General features: G+C 38.1%; 1 protein-coding gene across 2 annotated transcripts; it reads left to right on the top strand.

Moving 5' to 3' along the window:
• Positions 9,725-14,481, top strand: LOC104742293 (filament-like plant protein 6). Of its 2 annotated transcripts, none has more exons than XM_010463286.2 (6): positions 9,725-10,075; positions 10,526-10,633; positions 10,724-11,048; positions 11,123-13,388; positions 13,485-13,539; positions 13,866-14,481. In XM_010463286.2, exons 2-6 carry the CDS (start codon positions 10,532-10,534, stop codon positions 14,268-14,270), a joined length of 3,153 nt encoding a protein of 1,050 aa, XP_010461588.1. In that variant the 5' UTR covers positions 9,725-10,075; positions 10,526-10,531; the 3' UTR covers positions 14,271-14,481. The 2 variants fall into 2 exon arrangements, with proteins under 2 accessions (XP_010461588.1, XP_010461587.1); XM_010463285.2 differs by having other exon boundaries at positions 9,727-10,075; positions 13,479-13,539.

The raw sequence follows: 15,198 nt of genomic DNA, 5'->3' as shown, positions 1-15,198 counted from the left end.
GACCGAGTACAGACGGGAAGGATGGACGCATGACGAAATAAGGACGGTACGAACCGGGTAAATGAGCGTATGCGGTACTGACGATAGAGATGCGATACGAATGGAGAACGTACGGACAGGACGAAGGACGTGCAGACGTAACGGACGAAACATACGGCAAACGCAGTTTTGCGCGAAAACGCTGTACCGACCAGACAGCGGTCCGGAAATTAAGGAGCGATTGTCTAGCGATTCAAGAAGATTTTTCTCACAAAATCAACCAATGGGCATTCATGCAATTGTGAGAAATAATCATTGTGTTGTTGACACAAAAATGAGACATAATCATTATGTCTTAAGAAGATGGCCAATAGGAATTCATGCACAAATGTGGGAGACAAAAGGGAGATTCTCCTTTCTCCATCAACCAATCCGCACACATGCAAGAAGAAGAAGAGAATCTCTTAGCTTGCTCACCAAGTCGCCAAAATGAGTGGAGGAGAAGCTAACCGTGTGTTTGACATGCATTGGGGGAATGCGCTGCCCAAAAACCACTATAAAAGGGAGCTCACCCTTTCTCATTTTTGACATTCACCCAAAACTCAAAGAAAACTAAAAATTTTCTAAGTTTTGCTATCTCGTCGTCGAGAGAGAAAGAGACCAGAGCAAAGCACGGTCGGGATGCCGTTCGGGGTCGAGGAGAGACGCAATACGTGGACGTTGTTGGACGCAGCTTGACGCGGAGAAGGTGTTGTCTGATCCGTGGTGCCGTGAAGTCCGGTCAACAATCTGCTGACTCTTCGCGAGTCCTGTGGTGAGTTCTGTGGTAGTATTGTGTGGGGTGCTGCATGGCTCCTATGGACCATGTACGTACCCATTGTGTGCTGCATTTAGACTAGGATCATGTTAGGATCAGTTAAATGTTGCATGCATTTAATTGGTAGGATTCATGCTAGAATTCATGTTTAATCACATAGAATTATGCTAGGAATCATCATGCATGTTGAGAAATTGATGAAAATTGAACCGCATATTTTCATGATGAATTTGATGCATTTTTAGCAATTTGTCTTGCTTAAAATTTGGACAATGGACTTGCATGCGTAGTTAAATGAGTAGATTTTTATTTGCAATATTTCTTGCTTAAAAATCGGATTAAATTGGTTGCCTGCATGTAGAACAATCTAGGATTGCTTGAATTTTTATTCTTGATTTCTGTTGATTGTTGTGTGTTTCTTGCTTGATTCTTCTTGCTTGTTTTGCTTGATTTATCTTGCTTGAATTGGTTGTTTAGTACTAAATTCTTTGCATTTTTACTCTTAGAAGTTTAGTACTTATTTTCGCTAGTCTCTTGAATTACATTTGTTATTTTTCTCGAGTCGTATCTAGGATAGAGTAGTCGATCTTCTGTTCCTCCTATTGTTTATTGTCTCGTGGCAAGTTCTCAACGACTACTTACGCGGGACAATGTCGGCGTCTAGCTAGCTACTAGAGCGACAACTACTTGACGTCGTAGCATTGGATGGTTCATGCAGGATGCCTTGTGGTTTCCGCATGGACAGAGGTGAGGAGTGAAACAGATTATCGAAGGCCCATAGGTGAAAGAGTCTAGGGTAGTTGAGTAATCCTTAATTATTCTAGTCGTCTTTCTGTTGTTTAGGTGAAAGAGTCTAGAATATTCAAGTTATCCTTGTTCCATTCTAGTCGTCTTGTCCACCGTGTAGGAGTAAAGAGTCTAGGTTATCGAGTCCAAGTCGAGTCTTGCTTGAACTAACCGTCTTTGCTTGCTTGTTTATTATTTGCTTCCGCTATCGTTTCTGTTGCGTAGCTTTGATTGCTTGCCTTGCTTATTTCCTTCCTTCTTGGGGTCGTCGGGGTGGGAAAAATTAGAAGCATGTTTAGGAAAGGGGTACCCAGGCTCACTGAGTAATCTTAGATTACTCATAATAATATTTTGTCTTGCAGGAAGTTTAGGGAGAGTTAGAGCTGGAGCGAACTTAGGGTACCGGATATGATTGTTTTCTTGTGTTTTTGTAAAATCCTATATTTTCCTAAAATGTATTCTACGGAAGTATCCGACTATTATGTATATTCCTTGATAACTTATTTTCAATGTAATATTTTATTAAGTAATATAATTCGGTTTTTGGGGGAAACATGGCAAGTTGCATTTGATACATTGGCCTTGTCCGGGCCAACACAACGCGCCAGAACCGCGAGGGTTGCAAAGCCTAAGTGAACCTCGGCCGCGGGCGGAGTCGCGTCTAGGAGGACTGGTCAGGAAGCTGCAGCTTTCGTCCCTCGACCGGGCCACCAGGGTGCGGTCCCCATACGTTGCGTTCCGCGGGCCATTGGTGCTCTTGTCCGGGGCATAGGACCAGTTCGGGGGCGTTACAAGCGCCTTCGAGTTATACCGTCTCACTCTTGGACCACAATCCTCAAGATCTCGGTATCAGGGGAACTACTCATCCTTTCAGGAGAAAATCATCCCCTCTGCCACTCTCGGAGCCCCCAGCCCCTCGAGCTATCGGTATTCAGGAGAATCACCATCCCCTCAAGAGCAACAAACCTTAACGACTATAAACATCTCCCGACCAAAAGTACCTCCTGTGGTCTGAGTATAACATTGCAATGTTACACCTGCCCACTCAACTTCTCATATCAACCTAGATTACCCACCAAACGGAGAAGTATATAATCCAACTGCATGTGACCACCTAATTGTCCCTCTAGGCTCGATACCTCTCAAGAAGAATCTCGTACTGGTCATCTACAACTGCTCCATCCTCCTAACAAAAGATGGATAGTCCTCAACATCCGCAGCCCTCGGCTGCACCCCGCCACATGCGGTACAACTGGAGCCTGCACTGGTACCCCTCATGGTAATCCCTCCAACAGCACGTCAACAGATCCGCCAAGCGATAATCTCGACCATGGGCTTCACCCGCTGCAACCCCACACCTGGGTCCCCAGCACATCCGGCACGCTCACCGGCTGAAAGCCCCTCTGGTCCCTCCTGATACGCTTGCGACCCTCTGACATACCTCCTCGTGGAACTCTGGACCACACACTCGATGGCCTTGGGAACTCGCCCGACCACGACCACGACAACGCCCACTTCCACGACCAACAACTCAAACACCTTTAACCACTGCACTTCCAAGAACAGAGGCTAACAAGCAATCTTAACATAACACAAAACCACAAACACATAAACTCACCGTGGAATCACACTGTAGACTCGAAGAGGATGTTCTAGGACTACATGCCACACACAATTGACTAACTCACATAATCAATCAAGACATGCAATCCCAAACATCACAATAGAAACCTAGTGAACCCAAACCTAGAACCGTAAGGGCTCTGATACCAAACTGAAACGACCTGACCCGTTTTTTTAAATAATAAATAATGATAATAATAGTAAATAATAATAAATAATAATAATAATAATAATAGTAAATAATAACCAATAATAATAGTAAATAAACTATAACTAGTGGTCCCATACCCACTAGCCACCTAACCACAATCACAACCAACAACGGAAATAACCAATACCAATATCCAATAAAAATCCAATAATAAACCAGTATTATAAGTATATCAATTCTAATAACCAAACATCAGGGAAACATAGAACTAGCAATCCTAACAAGGTTCTAATGACTCAACTCTAGCAACCTAGCAATGCCAGACAACAACCAATCGTGTCCCAAGAACATCCTCCTCTTCATTGCCTTGATTCCACGATCACACTTTCTCTTTACCTGCACCACAAACACAAATTGAGATGCATGAGTATTTGATAAACACTCAGTGAGGCAATCCTCCCATCTACTGGGCTATACACACAAGCAATAAGATCTCTCATGCCACAAACAACAACAATAAAACAACCAGGAACATGCACAATCGACCGATACAATTTGGTTACTGAATATTTGGTGTCGACTGACACCTTCTTGACACTCCTGAAACCCTAACAGTGTCGACTGACACCTCCACATGGTGTCGACCGACACTCCCTAAGTTCCCAAGCCGTCCTCGTGTTGGTGTCGACCGACACCACTGCCGAGCAGTGATTTCCTTCGAACAGAAGCTCTGAAACTCGCCTCCAAACTTCTCCTTTTCGTCCCACACTATCCTAGGAACGAATCCAAGCCTCAGGAGCTATGAAAAACTCACAAACAACCAACAGAAACAACCAAACAACACACAATATCACGGAAACAGAGATCTTAGCTTAGATAAGCCATGTTCATGCACTCATCTTAGCCAAACAATGAGATCTAAGCCCAAAAGATGAAGCTACCACCATAGAAACCTTCTCACCACGTTCCTAGCCCTGAATCTTCTCTCCCACAACAAGATCTCACCCAAAAGGCCTTGAAATCTCACAAAACCTCAAGAACAAAGTTCTCTCCTCTTACTCTCTGTTTCAGCGGCGACAAAACAAATAGAATCACGACCCTAGGTCGTTTCCCAACTTAAATAGTCCGGTTATATGGTTTACTAGAACCAAACCGAACCAAAATGATCAAAAACTCAATCTGGTCGAACCAGAAAACCTTGGTGTCGACCGACACCACCATGGGTGTCGATCGACACCCACCCCCAAAACGCATAGTTTTGGTTCGCGGGCCGTTACAACTTCAGCCGGCATAAATGTTCCACAAAAAGCCACCATGAATAACTCCAGATCTGGATGCCTGTTTCACCCTGGAAAAGCTTCTGCGGTACCGAGTTTAGTAGACGACCTCCTTGGAACATCTACTTCTTCCCACCCAGTGGAGATGTCGATGGCACACGGCGTCTCTTTTTTCAGGCGAAGCCTTAATCCCTCCAAGTACGGACGGTTTTTGTGGTCCCCTGTCCCAACTACTGATCTATCCTCCGACTTGCTCTTGCTGAAGCCTTGTCCACCAGAGCTGTCCCCACTGTTGCAAATCTATCCATCGTCTCCGGACAACCGTTGTCGCACGCTCACGCCAACTAGGTTAACCATCAAGGAAAGCGATTTTCTGCTGGTGGGCCTTGTATCTTTTAACGGCCCATTAATGTTTCAACAAATCAAGCCCACAACTAAAAAGTCCAGGTTTAAACTTTTTGAATCCTTTCTTAGGCCTGTCTCATTGCTCCCTCGTTTCAATTGTAAAGGCAGAAGCTGCCTACTTTGTATCTCGATAGTTATGAGTTGGGTCTGTGAAGACCAATTCCAATCCCTGGTTCAAAACACTTCCCCGACAATCACTCTTTATCCAAGCTTTAGGCTTTTGGGAAACTTGCCTCTGGTATCAGACCAAATCTATGGGGAGAGGAAGGACGGCATTATGACCTCGCCTCTATGGAGCGGTGGTTACCGACATCTCCTCAATCCCCTGATCTCATATCCTGTGTTCACTGAGCCTCACCATGTCCAATCTATCTTTTTTCGGGAAAGAGCATTTATTTTGATGGCTCCAACTATAAAGCTATCCAACTCCAGGTATGTTCACTTATATCTCTTGTTGACATCAATCTCTAGCCAATGGTGTGGTTAAGATTACGAACTCTATGATTGGCATCTGAGTAGAAATTCACCATTGTTGCTTTGCTGTCACTTGATATCCTTACGAATTCTGGTAGTAGTACCCCTTTTAGCCCCGATCTTTGAACCCTTTTGCTTGATTGTCTATGGTTATTGGATCATGAATCCAAGTTATCGGGGTTATGGTTATGGCCTTGGTTTGTCCAAGGTCACTTCACACCATCCGACAAAATCACCAAACAGTTTTAAGCTTCAGAGCATCCCAACCCTTTCTCGAAACCTTGTCAAGCTTCTACTTTGTGTAGACCTTCTCAAACCGGTGGGAAGTTCAGTTTTAACGTCTTCACTAACGCCATCTTGTCTATTGACAGTGGCTACCTCTCATCCACTGAATTGTTCATGGAAGAGTTTGTCGACAATCTTGATCTCACATGTACCAAGCCCTTTCCAAGATCTTAACTCAAAACTCTCAAGAATTTATTGTCGATTAATCCTATCTTTGTTATATTTTATTTGTGTTATGGCATTGGGGAATGCCTTTTCTTTCTATTTCTTAAAGTTATGCTTGTATGAACTTTACCTTTTATGAGTAAATGAATGCAAGTGCTTTGACCAAAAAAAAGAATATATAAATCGTGTAATGAAAAATTAAGAAAGTACAAATTAAAGGTTCCACTCATACGTAACGGCTCTATATATATAAACAAAAATAAATACTCGAAACCCTTTCATAGCTACACTACACGTAAGAAGATTCTTTCGTAATTCATTCTCTTAACGACAAATACAATAAAATTTCTTTAAAATTCTTAACATATGAGACAACATAACAATAACGTTTTGGTTATCCAGAAAATATTATAACTTGAATCGTACTGAAACTGAAGGATAATTATATATGAACGTTTATTTGGAAACTTAATTACAGATTCGTGCAACTAACCACTCTAAAGGTCAGGTCCTACAAAAGCTAAACTAACATCTCTTAATATAATAGCCAATGATCTACTTTACTACGAAGAAAACAATATATAGATTTTAAGTTTAAATAGTTATAGTGGTTGAGGTGGAAATATCTGCTTGGTACTGTTTTTTATTTACTATTCATATGTTATAATATTTGTAGCAGAGAGGATCAACAAAAATAGAAGAAATCCGTTCCAGACAAGTTACGAACTGCTTTTACATAAAAAAACAAGTTTTTGGCTTGCTGTTGTTCTCCTTAAATATAGAATGGTTCCATGAACTAACTGTTCAATCCGCTTGGCCTATAACAACCATTCAAAGCCTAAACTAATCTCTTTTTTGTAGATGAAACAAAACATCTATAAAAACAATTGAGGAGATAGAAAATGTTAAGAACACTACATTGAAGTGGAATGTAATGGGATCTGAAGTAATGGGATTATGACATGGTCCAATATATTTATTATCAATTAGTTTTGAACTAATTAAAGAAAATTATGAAATTTAATATAGTGTTAAAGCCAAAATTGTTAACTTAAATAAGATTTATTCCTAGTCATTATATAGTGAGGTTTAGTTTAAAGTGGGAGCAAAAAAATCATTGTTTCGAGGGATACGAATGTTATATCAGAGATGTGGAACCTATAGAGTAATGCATAAATGATGTGGACCAATTGACTAATTTTCAGTTGATTTTAAAGTTGAACCCATAAAATTAACGAGGCTAACAATTTTTTTTTTGGTGTTGCTGTTTTGTTATTTTATTTTAAACACTCTCGAGCAATCCATTCTAAGTTCTAAAATACTTCTCATCTACCAAATGAGAGTTTTTTGTTTTTTTTTGAACAAACTACCAAATGAGAGAGTTTTTTTTTTTTTTCAAATGAGAGAGTTTATTATAGCTTTGTCTTTGTGTATAGAACTGATAGGCCACACCATTGACTATTCTTTTAACCCGTAAAATGCATGGTATTGATCTTGTTTTCACATATTCTTGAACGTACAGAGGAACTGTTTATAATTTTATATTCCAACAATCGTCAACTTGGCACTGGAACAAAAAATTTGTCTATTCGGAGACTCCACTTAATATTGGTCTTCCAAATTAAATGTCTTTGAACTTTTGGTGTTGAGACAAATAAAAAATGTATATCTTCGTCCTGTGTAATAGTTTTTATTTGGGCTTTCGAGTGTTGGAGGAGCATCCCGAGTAAATCCTTAATGTCACTCTTGCATTCCAATTAAAATTCATACGATCCATGAAAACACATAATTATAAGAATCCGAATAGCTTAAATCCCTGTTGATGCCAAGTCAAACTATTACAGAATATATTTGGACTAAATATCTCTCATACTAAAGGTAATTAATCGTAACGATTGAATTTAGCTGTAAAAATAGTGCAGCGAAATTTAATGATGGTTAGTTATTTCTTGTAAATTGCCTAGGGTATAGATGACAATAAATCAATAATGTGGGATGACAAATTGATGTAGTAAAATTTTGTCTAGCTAGTTGAAAACTGTGAATCCAAGAAAAAAAAAACTAAAATAACTAGTTTTTTTTGGTAGGAACTAAAATAACTAGTTAATAGATTAATATCGTAAAGTAACTAAATTAACATCACTTTGTTCAAAAAAAAAAAACTAAATTAACATCAACGATAGAATGTGCCGACTACTAAAATTATGTGTTCCATATGAAAATATTAAGAAAATTTCCCAGATTAACTTTGTCAAATATATGTAATTATTATGTATCATAAAAAGTAGGCTGTCAATCCGAAACAAATTTTGTGTCCTTCACATCTCGTACTATATTCATTATACTGGAAAAATTACTTTGTTTGGGTGGGGAAATTTTATGGATACGGATAATTTGTCAAAGTATGTGGGATAAACTATCCGAATAACCCACATATAGTTTTACAAATATAAAAAAGTTAACAAAAAATAATTATTTGTTTCAACAATTATTTCACAAAACTTATTTATCCCACTAATAATAATTCTGTCTTTTTTTAACTCAACAAAACTTAACCAAAGCCTTTAGCAAAAAAAAAAAAAGACTCAGGATTACGTTACTTTTCTTCTTGTTTTCAGCTAAAATTCAGCAAATCTTCCAACACATGTTAGACCTGATAAGTCTGTTCTTCTAATTACATAAGTGCCAAATGGTAATGGTATTGGTATAGTAGTCAGTTAACCAAATGCCAAAGACTTTTTTTTTTCTTTTGGAGTTGAATGTGTTAGGTAGAGCTATGGGTCCTTTATTGTCATAGTTATTAATTATTATTACCAGATAAACAAATTTTTTATTTATATCAATTTATTATATTTATTTTTCCTCTATATTTAAAAGCAAAATGAAGAAAAATGCTTTATTATTGACATTTAAAAAAATAAATAAGAAGAAGAGAAGAAAGAAGAAGGAAAGAAGATGCTTTTCTTTTGGAGCTTTATGCTGCAGCAACGTTCTTTAAAATTTTGACACATTTAACGAAGAGACTGTCTCTCTCTCTCTCTCTCTCTCTCTCTCTCTCGTTAAACAAATAAAACACCATTTTTCCCTTTTCTTTCTCAGCTCAGCCACCACTGACCTCATTGCCTTTTTCTTTTTTTCTCACTATACCGCCACCGTGAAACCAAACCGTAGGGTTCCGATTACACCAACAATCCAAATCCAAACACCTTCTTAAGTAATAGNACAAAAAATAATTATTTGTTTCAACAATTATTTCACAAAACTTATTTATCCCACTAATAATAATTCTGTCTTTTTTTAACTCAACAAAACTTAACCAAAGCCTTTAGCAAAAAAAAAAAAAGACTCAGGATTACGTTACTTTTCTTCTTGTTTTCAGCTAAAATTCAGCAAATCTTCCAACACATGTTAGACCTGATAAGTCTGTTCTTCTAATTACATAAGTGCCAAATGGTAATGGTATTGGTATAGTAGTCAGTTAACCAAATGCCAAAGACTTTTTTTTTTCTTTTGGAGTTGAATGTGTTAGGTAGAGCTATGGGTCCTTTATTGTCATAGTTATTAATTATTATTACCAGATAAACAAATTTTTTATTTATATCAATTTATTATATTTATTTTTCCTCTATATTTAAAAGCAAAATGAAGAAAAATGCTTTATTATTGACATTTAAAAAAATAAATAAGAAGAAGAGAAGAAAGAAGAAGGAAAGAAGATGCTTTTCTTTTGGAGCTTTATGCTGCAGCAACGTTCTTTAAAATTTTGACACATTTAACGAAGAGACTGTCTCTCTCTCTCTCTCTCTCTCTCTCTCTCTCGTTAAACAAATAAAACACCATTTTTCCCTTTTCTTTCTCAGCTCAGCCACCACTGACCTCATTGCCTTTTTCTTTTTTTCTCACTATACCGCCACCGTGAAACCAAACCGTAGGGTTCCGATTACACCAACAATCCAAATCCAAACACCTTCTTAAGTAATAGTAAAACTCGATTCCAGATCTCCATTACCGACAACAATCGCATGTCCAAACACTTCTAAACTTACGAAAACAACTAAGAAAAGCTTCGTTTTCACTTCCAGATTTCGTTTCCACAAGCTACATTTCTCCGATGTAAGCTTTTTTATTCTCTTGTTCTGTTCTTTCATGGTGTCGTCTCTGTGATTTGTGTGTGTTCTTGACTTAATTTCAAAACTCGATTACAGTGGTTACTGAAGTTTTGTAGAGTTAATTACTATTTTTTTTCTATTTTGTCTTCGATTTAGTGTGTCGGCAAGTTCACTTTACCTTATTGTTTTTCCTAATTTAGTAACCTACTTTTTAGAACGATGCAGCCTTCTCAGATTACCTTATCTTTTTTTCCTCATTCTGCAAAAAAAAAAAAAATAACAATTTCATCATGTTACTTTGTCTCTTTCACCTTCTTCTTATTAAATCTCACTTAACAATCATTTTCAGATTTACCCGATCTGATTCGCTTCAATCCGAATCAATTCACTCTTTTTTATTCCTCTTTGTTAATGGCAATGTTTTTAACACTCTTTATTGTGAATAAACTTATAGACTGCAATGGACCGACGAAGCTGGCCGTGGAAGAAAAAGGGGTCTGATAAATCAATCTTAGTGATTGATTCTGCTTCAGCTGATGCTTCTCATTCTCAGATTGAAAAGGTATGTGATTTGCTTGTTGTGAGTTAAGCTTACTCAAATTTGATGCAGCTTACACTGAATTGTTTTGGTTTTGTTTGTTTTTGGGAACAGGAATCAGTTAAGAAGCCAAAGTATGTTCAGATTTCTGTGGAGCAGTATACACATTTCACTGGTTTGGAAGAACAAGTAAAGACATACGATGTTCAGATTAAATCTTATGAGAAACAAGTTGAGACTTATGAGGAGCGGGTTAAGGATTTCGAAGAACAGATTGATGCGTATGATGAGAAGGTTCATGAGTATGAAGAACAGGTGCAGAGACTGAATGAAGATGTCGAGGACTTGAATGAAAAGCTTTCTGCTGCTAATGAGGAAATAACTACAAAGGAGGCCTTAGTGAAGCAACACTCCAAGGTTGCTGAAGATGCTGTCTCAGGTATATTACTAACTGTGAATGTTTATATGTTGCAATGTAGAGTAAAGTTTTATAGCTTGTTGTTGTTGCTTCAGGTTGGGAAAAAGCTGATGCGGAAGCTTTGACATTGAAAAATACCTTGGAGACTGTTACTCTCTCAAAACTTACAGCTGAAGACCGTGCAGCACATTTAGATGGTGCGTTGAAAGAGTGTATGAGACAGATACGGAACTTGAAGAAAGACCATGAAGTGAAACTGCATGATGTTGCTTTAGGCAAGACCAAGCAAATTGAAAAAATAACCATGGAGTTTGAAAAGAGGATGTGTGACTATGAACAGGAGCTGCTAAGGTCTGCTGCGGATAGTGATGCCTTATCGAGAACTTTACAGGAGCGGTCCAACATGCTAGTCAAAATCAGTGAGGAGAAGTCACGAGCTGATGCTGAAATCGAGACCCTGAAGAGCAATCTAGAAATGTGTGAAAGAGAAATAAAATCTCTCAAGTATGAAGTTCATGTAGTTTCTAAAGAGCTGGAGATACGTAATGAAGAAAAGAACATGTGTATTAGATCTGCAGAATCTGCCAACAAGCAACACTTGGAAGGGGTAAAGAAAATAGCAAAGTTGGAAGGAGAATGCCAGAGACTGAGAAGTCTTGTGAGAAAGAAGTTGCCAGGCCCCGCTGCACTTGCTCAAATGAAGCTTGAGGTTGAGAACTTAGGCAGGGATAGTGGTGATGCCAGGCAAAAGAGGTCTCCAGTCAAGGTCTCTAGTCCGTGCAAGTCGCCGGGGGGATACTCATCAACAGGGTCTGAATTTTCTCTCGATAGTTTACAGAAATTCCAAAAGGAAAATGAATTTCTAACAGAACGTTTAGTTGCGATGGAAGAAGAGACGAAGATGCTGAAAGAAGCATTGGCAAAGCGGAACAGTGAGTTGTTGGAGTCACGGGATCTTTGCGCTCAGAGCACTAGTAAGCTTCAGAGTTTAGAAGCTCAACTGCAGCAAAATAACTCTCAGAAGTCCTCACTTGAAGTGTGTCCAAATCTGAATACGAGCAATCCATCAAGCTCAATCTCTGTTTCTGAAGATGGGAATGATGATTCTGGTAGCTGCAGTGGATCTCTGTCAACAAATCCACCACAACAGACCAAGAAGGAGAATGCAGCTTTGGAGAGGGTTGAAAGTGTTAGTAGTCATGTAGAGCTTATGGATGATTTTCTTGAAATGGAGAAATTAGCTTGTTTGCCAAATCAACCTAGCAGTAATGGTAGTATGGATTCCAAGGATTGTTCAGTTGATCAAAAGCCAGAACAGGTGACTCTTGACGCTCATACCGAACTTGAGGAGTCCGATAGAGGTAGTCCAGCGGCAGTGATGGAATTTAGATCGAGATTATCAAAGGTTATTGAATCTGTATCTACTGATGCTGACCTCCAAAAGATAGTTGCGGATATAAATTGCATTTTGCAAGATGTGAATGCTTGTATGGACCAGGAAAAGCCTTCTGAGGTGCAGGTTCATCCTGAAGAAGTGTCAGATTTATGTCCAGAACAAAATCTGGTTGAAGATTGTCATTTGGCTGAACAAAAGCTGCAGAGTATTATTCACCAAGATTTGAAAATTGCAGTGTCTCGGATTCATGATTTTGTTTTGTTGCTTAGAAATGAGGTCAGGGCAGGTCATCAGGACACAGCCATTGAAGGAAATGATTTTGTTGAACTGATCGAGGGCTTCTCCGTCACGTTTAACCATGTTTTAAGCGGTGACAAAACTTTGGACGATTTTGTTTCGAATCTTGCTAATGTCTTAAACGAGGCTATGGAGCTAAAGGTAAATTTTAGGGGTCTTGCTTCCTCTGAGGTTGAAACGCTGAGTCCAGATTGCATAGACATAGTTGCATTACCGGAAAGCAAGGTTGTTGATAAAGATTCATCTCAAGAAATATATCAAAATGGATGTGTTCACAACGAGCCAGGGGTACCATGCGATGAAAACAGAGTTTTGGGGTATGAGACAGACTCCAAATTACAGGAAATAGAAGAGCTGAAATCAGAAAAAGAAAAGATGGCAATGGATATTGAGGAGTTGAAGTTTCAGTTACAAGAATCTGAGCAGCTGTTAGCTGACACTAGATCACAGTGTGATTCTGCTCAGAGGTCAAACAACCTGGCAGATACGCAACTCAGATGTATGACTGAGTCATATAGATCTCTTGAATCACGTGCAGCTGATTTAGAGATCGATGTGAATCAGCTTAAGGAGAAAATACGGAAGTTGGAGAACGAGCTTGAGGATGAAAAGAGAAACCACCAAGAAGCCATTGTCAGGTGCCATGAACTCGAAGAACATATTCAAAGGTGAGTAGTAGTATCAGCTTTACCTGAATATGAAAGATCAGCCTGGTTACCTACTGCTTTTTACATGTCTATATTTTCACTTTTTCTCAGCAACAGACACACTTCTTTGGTTGCTGAGGATGACGAAGAAGCTGATATAAAGGGTAAACAGGTAATGTTTTAGCAACGCTTCTCAGACTCTTATTCAATGGCAACCATGGTTTGCTTCTAATATTTCAGCTTTATAGACTTGGCTATTTTCTGCATTTCATTTTGTCCAAGTGAATTTGCAACGAAGCTCATTGCTCATTGTGTCATATTCTTATTCAATGCTCATTGGTCACCATACTACATGCAATCAGTTTAGGTGTATGTACATATCTAATCACAAAAACAAAAATAAACACAAGCATGCACATATATAGACTCTGCATGCATTGATTCCTGAATCCTTAGGACTCTGAAACAAAAACAAACTAACATGAAAATATGATACAGGAGAGAGAGCTATCGGCAGCAGCAGAGAAGTTAGCGGAGTGTCAAGAAACCATATTTGTGTTGGGGAAGCAACTGAAATCATTTCGGCCACAACCTGAACAATTGAGGTCACCACAAAGACAAAATGAGTCCTATTCTGAGGAGGAACTAGGCACCACCACTACCTCGGTCCCCAAGAACTACACCACAGTAGATGAAGGAGATTCAGCTGAGACTTACATTAACGAGGTTCCTAGATATATGGAGTCACCAAAATGCCCTTCTGATTCAGAGACTAGCGATACAGTGACATCGCCATCACGAGTTGGTTCAAGGCTCTCAAGGTCAGGTTCATCTGGCAATCCAACCCCAGAGAAAGCCTCCAGAGGAATCAGCAGGTTTTTCTCCTCCAAATCAGGATATTAAGCCTTTTTAAAAATAAAAGATGGAAGAAGAAGCTGTGTGAATGTGTACATGATGAAGTGTTCAAAATACTTGGAGAATATTTTCGTGTGGGATCTTTTTGTTACTTACTTCCTTATCAAACGACATGTGCATTTTAAAATTGATAGTTTGTTATTGAATCAACTAAGAATGTAATATTGCATAAACTTAACATATTAATCAATTACCCACATTTCACTTATGCAAATCAAGACCTATGAAATTAATCTTATTGTCAGTCTTTTAGTGTTAGCCAAAATACAAAATGACATTAAAATAGTATAATAAAGCTAAATGGATGAAACTAACCATTGTGACATTATTTTATACGTGCTAGCATGAGAGAAAGTTTGTGTTTTGTTTTTCTTATTCACACACATAATAAGAACATAGTTATTAAGTCTTACAAGAAAGTTTATTTTATTCGTCTCACTTTTTTGTTTTTGTTGCTTTTGATATCATTTAAAATAATTTTAGACCTCACCGTTCTAATGTAAAAATACTATAGGTATAGGTGTTTTTTCTTTTTTTTTTTTTGCATATGGCTTTGTTTGAACTTTTTGATATGTACAAAAAATACGCAAGAACATAATACCTGATTTTGATTAAGATTGCCTTGTATTATTTAGAAGAACATATCGAATGATACTGCCTTGTATAAATTCTATTAAATCAACACAACAAATTCATATAAAGTCATTTGGGTACCTTTTCGAAATTAAAATTGTCATATGCAAAAAAAAAAAAAAAATTAACGTAAAATTGTGAACTTAAATAATTTGCAAAACAAAAACAAAAAGTATTAGCAATTGCTTCCAGCTGTCCTTTAACTTATTCTCGGTCACTTATTCAATATTATTCAATTGCAAAAGTGATTTCAACATCATCTGACATTATCGTTAGACTATCC

This window comes from Camelina sativa, chromosome 14, assembly GCF_000633955.1.
Source record: "Camelina sativa cultivar DH55 chromosome 14, Cs, whole genome shotgun sequence".
Taxonomy (NCBI): domain Eukaryota; kingdom Viridiplantae; phylum Streptophyta; class Magnoliopsida; order Brassicales; family Brassicaceae; genus Camelina; species Camelina sativa.
Note: the sequence above shows the minus strand (reverse complement) of the source record. Positions and strands in the feature narration are given on the sequence as shown.

Coding starts and splice junctions, on each gene's coding strand:
- LOC104742293 (XM_010463285.2), top strand. CDS start 10,532: ATGGACCGACGAAGCTGGCCGTGGAAGAAAAAGGGGTCTGATAAATCA. Junction 10,634..10,723: donor CTCATTCTCAGATTGAAAAG/GTATGTGATTTG, acceptor TTTTGGGAACAG/GAATCAGTTAAGAAGCCAAA. Junction 13,389..13,478: donor CTCGAAGAACATATTCAAAG/GTGAGTAGTAGT, acceptor ACTTTTTCTCAG/CAACAGACACACTTCTTTGG.